This window comes from Phalaenopsis equestris, unplaced genomic scaffold, assembly GCF_001263595.1.
Source record: "Phalaenopsis equestris unplaced genomic scaffold, ASM126359v1 Scaffold000760, whole genome shotgun sequence".
Taxonomy (NCBI): Eukaryota; Viridiplantae; Streptophyta; class Magnoliopsida; order Asparagales; family Orchidaceae; genus Phalaenopsis; species Phalaenopsis equestris.
This window is the reverse complement of record NW_018165200.1, coordinates 567,481-573,124: the sequence shown is the minus strand read 5'-3', so window position 1 is coordinate 573,124 and position 5,644 is coordinate 567,481. Positions and strand designations below refer to the sequence as shown.

At 36.0% G+C, this 5,644-nt stretch overlaps 1 protein-coding gene across 1 annotated transcript in view; it reads right to left on the bottom strand.

Annotated features, from left to right (window-relative positions):
* Nucleotides 1-2,062: 2,062 nt before the first annotated feature.
* LOC110030770 (purine permease 3-like) overlaps nt 2,063-5,644 on the bottom strand; it is a 5,127-nt gene continuing 1,545 nt past the window's right edge. The window contains exons 4-5 of the mRNA XM_020733677.1: nt 5,511-5,618; nt 2,063-2,623 (exon numbers count right to left, since the gene is read on the bottom strand). Coding sequence (XP_020589336.1) covers nt 2,285-2,623; nt 5,511-5,618 — 447 coding nt within the window. The 3' untranslated portion in view covers nt 2,063-2,284. The remainder of the gene's footprint in view (nt 2,624-5,510; nt 5,619-5,644) is intronic.

The window sequence follows — 5,644 nt, the reverse complement described above, 5'->3', positions numbered from 1 at the left end:
ATGTGTCAGCACGAATCTTAAAAAAAATCTGATGACATAATAAGAGATGATGTGGCATCCTGGGACCAGCTAAGAAAGATCCAAAATCTCACGTCTTGCCGGCCGACTCATACAAGTCGTAAAAAAGATAATCTTGAGACAAATAGAATTCAATCATTCTCGTAAATGCCAACCAACCAAGACTCTGGCTGACAAGTCTGACAGCTTTTTCTCTATCCAGGCCAGATGATCAAGCCAATTTTTCTAGATTCAAAACAACCAGCCGGAGTTGTCCAGCCCGTCCTTTCAAGCATAAGCTCTCAAAAGATAGCCCACTCGGTAGTGCCTCTAGGTCCCAGTCAATGATCGTTTGACTCCAAAAGGACCTGGTGGAGCCATCATAGGCTCTGGTCGACCGGACGCCTCCTAGAGTAACCGGCTCCATCCAGTCGGGCAACTTCCCAAGCACACAACCCCATATTTACGAACTAACCAAAATGTCCCCATTATATTTATGAAATCTAGGAGTACATAATACAATTGTACACCCAATAGGGATTTCATTTCTTAAATAAAGGTTACGTGATTTTAATGTTCTATACTATGCCTTTGCTTTCTATGTTCCCCTCTCCCTCCTTTTCGTGCTCTATTTCTTTGCATTCTTTGCGTGTCTCTGGGACATTTTTAGATTCAACATATACATTTTTCCATATCTCAATTTTTTTATGAAGTATAGGCATCTGTTTGACTTTTTTGAAGCCTAATGAATTATTTAACTTTCATAGTATCTTGGATGTAAATTTATTTGTGCTCAAATATCAATTAAAAAAAATGTGCTCAAATATCAATTTGAATGAGGGTAGCTGACAAAAAAAAGAGCCATCTAATCAACATCATGTCTTAATTGTCCTCCACTAAAATGAGAAAAGCAATTTCAGATGAAAAGTTTACTCATTTAGAATTATTGATACACTTTTTTGCAATAGTCAACAACCAAATTATGGTCTGTGGTCTTGTGCATGAAAGAGAGATAGCTATGAAGTTTTATCCCAATTATTATTATTTTTTTTATTTTTTCATCAGATTATTGTTTCCAACTTTGAGGCATATATATGCACGTGCTGGGTATAAATAAATTCCACGATTTAATTTCTTATACCAAATATGCTTAAGAACTCCTTCGATGTTTCAGGGGCTGGCGGTAAACTTTCCTTCAACGTAATAATAAAATTATAAAAAAAAATATATCGTATAATTTGTTTCTGAATTGACTTACATGTAATTACATGAATTGGGTTTACTCTAAAATAAAAGGTGTAGATGAAAGAATTTATATTTAATGCTATTATTATCGGGTCTCAAGCCTCGAATATGAAAAATAGAGGGATAGTCGACAACCATCATAAATTTTTTTGAAAAATCATGACATGAATTCTTTATAACTATGGGTGATCAAATCATTAAAATGTGTGAACATTTTAAATATCTCGGGGATGTTATTAGCAGAATTCAGGTTGATTTGTTGAAGTGGAGGAATGCATTAGGCTTACTGTTTGATAGAAAAGTGTTGCTTGACTTGAAGGAAATTTTTAGAAGATGGTAAAACCTGCAATTCTTTATTGAGCATAATGTTGGCCTTTTAAAAGAGAAACATAGAACAAAGTTAAGTGTTGCTGAGATGAGAATGCTTTATTACGTGAATGGCTTGACACTTATTGACAAAATGTGAAACAAATCTATCTATGAAATGGTTGATATGACTCCAGTGGTAGACAAAGGTTGATATGGCTTAAGTGGCGGACAATATCAAAGAGAGTTGTCTTAGATGGTTTGGTCACATTAAACATCAATAATTTGATTGTTTGGTTTGCAAAATTGATGTATTTTAGATTCAGTTTATGTTAAGAAAGTCAAAGGTAGACATAAAAAGACTACGGAATATTATAAAAAATCACTTTATTTTATTAGAATTAAATGAAAATATGACACTCAATAGTACTCAATGGAAAAAAAGGATTCAATTTAGCCAACCCTATTTAGTGCGATAAAGGCTTATTGTTGCTATTGTTGTATTATAATTTAATTTGCATCAACTTATCTTCACATAATTTCTTATCATAAAAAGCAATCCCTTTATCATTACGTACAGTCTCCTCTAACTTGAGGATCAAAATATTTCTCTTTATCTGATCAAGATGGTCAAAGACAAAATCTCAGTAAATAAACTATAACCAGATATATCGACGATAGTGCAAATTAAGAGCAAGTTATATTTAACTTTATATGTATATACCGCACGTATTAATCAAACCGTTGAAGTTTGAACCTGATGAGAAACAGCTCGTTCCTTCTTCTCCTTGGCTTCTCGGTACTCTCCATAAGAATAAGAAGCCAATCCCCAGAGACAGAGAACCAAAGCCATGCCTTTCTCAACGCTAAAGTTCTCGTGAAGGAAGATAACGGCCAAGACTTCCACCACAGGGATGAAGACGGCGATGAGAATTCCGGCGAGCAGCGTGTTCACACAAGAGATCACGCCAACTGCGCCAAGAAAGAAACATTGCCATAAGATGGCCGCAAAAATAAGCACCAAGTAGTACTTCGTCTCTCCCAAGCCGAAATTGGCTGCTTCTCTTGACAGTGCCTGTATTAGAAGTCATGCCGGCGATTGAGGATAATTAGTTGATTTATTAAACTTCTTTCGAGAAAAATTAATATGTAATTAATCTTTTCTGTAGCCTTGAATACGTGTATGATTTAATATATATTTTTAATAATTAAACATTAGAAGAGGGAAGAAAAAATTAAATAAATTCAGATAATATTTAATAGCTAACTTTATATATTAACAATAACTTTATAGCTAACTTTAAAATAACAATTTGATAATATTTCCTAAAAATAATATATGTACTTTAAATTTATGTATTTAATAAATTCAGATAATTATATATACATATATAATTATTCGATCTTACAATCATTTTAAATTCATGTTGATGCATGCTAGACAATTTGTGGCACTAGAGTAATAAATTATTATTTTAACGTTGCGTGAGAATTCAGCACACACGTGTCAACTCTTCTTTTGAATTAGGAAAGAGTTATAAAGTTGATCATTGTAAAGGCAGTAATTCACTGTGAATATTGCAAACGATTGTTGTAACGTCAGCTTGTCGTATGGGTCACAGGTAAAAGTCATGATAGTAGATGATCGTGTGTGTAATAAATAATTACTTCAGGAGTGTCGGTTGATCGCATAGCTCATAGCAGAAAGTTGTAGGAGTTGTGAGTCTTGTATGTCGTAGTTGGTCACATAAGTCATAATGGTGGGTTGTGATGATGCGTAGGTCGTAGGGGCGGAAGTCAAGGAGATGCACGAGTAAGAAGCTACGTACGGCATAGTTGTTCATGTAGGTCATAATGGCAAGTTGTGACAACGTCCATAAGCCGCAGACGTTGGAGTTGAGAGTTGCACGAGCTATGATAATGTTCGTGAGCTGCAGAGGCAAAAGTTGAGAGTTGCTCTAGTTGTGATGACAACTGTAGGCCTTAGAAGTCAGAGTTAAGTGATGCACGAGCTATTGTAATATTCATGGGTTGTAGAGGCCTGAGCTGAGAGCTGCACTAGCTATGATGATGTACATAAGCCGAAAAGGTCAGAGTTTGGAGTTGGACGAGTTGTGATAACTTTCGTGGGTCGTAGAAACCAGAGTTAAGAGTTGTGATAACGTCTGTAGGCCACAGAGGTCAGAGTTGGGAGCTACATAAGTTGTGGGTCACAGTAGGTCACATAGGTTGTAGTTATGAGCTGTGATGGTTTCCATAGGTCGTAGAGGACATAGTTAAGAGCTGCACTAATTATGATAATGTATGTAGGTCGCATTGGGCCAAGTTGAGAAATGAACAAGTTGTTGTAACATATATGTGGGCCGTGGGATACAAAGGTCGAAGTTGAGGGTTGTACTAGCTATGATGATCGATGTTCGATGGTCGAAGAGATCGTAGTTGAAGTTGCATGAGCTGTGATAACATCTGTGAGCACAACTGTTGGAGTTGAGAGGTCTACTAAGTCTGATAATGTATGTAAGTCGCAAAGAAAGAATTGAGATTTGCACAAGCTGTAGACCATGTAGGTCGAACTTGGTGATAAAGGTCGTGGTGGTGAGTTGTGATGACGTTCACAAGTCATAGAGGCTTAAGTCAGGAGCTGCACAAAATATGTACCATGCAAGTCATAAACGTTAGAGTTGAGAGCTACACTACACAAGTTGTGGACGGCGTACATCAAAGTTAATCACATAGGTTGTAATGTTGAGTTGTGATGACGTCCTTATGTCGCAAAGGCAAGAGTCGGGAGATTTATTGGTCAGGAGAAAGTCACTGTAATTATAGTGCACTGTTACACTTTATTCGGGAGATGTCATTGCACCATATGTGAGTTGTGTTGTTTACATTGTCATTAGGTGTGTTATTGCACCGCATCCGGTGTGTTATTACACCGTCTTCGAGGTATATAGTTGTACGATGTACTAGATGATGTATTGCTCCTCAAGGTGCTTCTATATTCCACAACGTACGATGGGATTTTGTAATGCATGTTATGACTCCAAAAGAGACTTTACTGCAAGGAGCAGATAGAGGCAGATAGTGACCACCTACATGTGTCGTTCAGCAATGGTCGGCTGCTTCAGGAGCTGGAGGAATTCGTCAAATATTTGGTGCATAAACGATGATGAGCTTCAGTTCCTTCCCAAGCTTTGATCTTCTTTTAGCTGGTCTAGCCTTCTCTCAAAATCAGGGCTTTATTTATAGATTCTGGGCTATAAATCAGAAAAGAATCCAGACCACTCCGATCGAACAGCCAGGAGAGGGCCCCCTCATTCAGATGGTATATGCGCATTCAAGTGCCTTGATGATATCTTAATCAAATTTTGCCATGATTCACAAATATAGTTACCCTCTTTCAAATATGATGGTATCTTTAATTTCAAACTTAAGTTATAGATAAAGAATTTAGATAAGAATCTTAAAATTGGATAAATACTAATAAATTTATTAGTAAAAAAGTTGTTTTAGTATACCCTGATACATTTTATATCAGGATTGGAGTATTCTATGGCAAAGGTCAAATTCTGATATGTCATGCATCATTTTTTAACGTAACTAAATTATTTGATAAATAAATTTAAACAATCAAAGCCTTCTCTGTTACGATGATAATTATGAATGTCTAATATAATGACCGAGTTACATTAACCAATAAGCTAGTTGTATTTATCTACTGATTTGCTTATATAATACCAAATAATTTAATTGCATTGAGAAATAACAACTATAAATCGTGAAATAAACGAAATTTTTCATAAAAATATTCCCATCCTGATACAAAATATATGAGGGTACTCTAACATAATTTTACTCATTTACAGAAAAATTTAACAAACTAATTAATTTAATATCCAGAAGCTTTGAATTTCTCTCTTAAAATTAACAACAGATAATAGCATAATTCGATGGCAGACGCGCACCTGAAAATCCTTATTAATGATCATGCCGACGGTTGCGAATGCGGTGGCGAAGAAACCAATAACAAGCTGCATCTCCATAACCAACGTATAAGTCACCGGCTGCCGGGCCTTCGCATAAGGCAGCTCCGCCATCG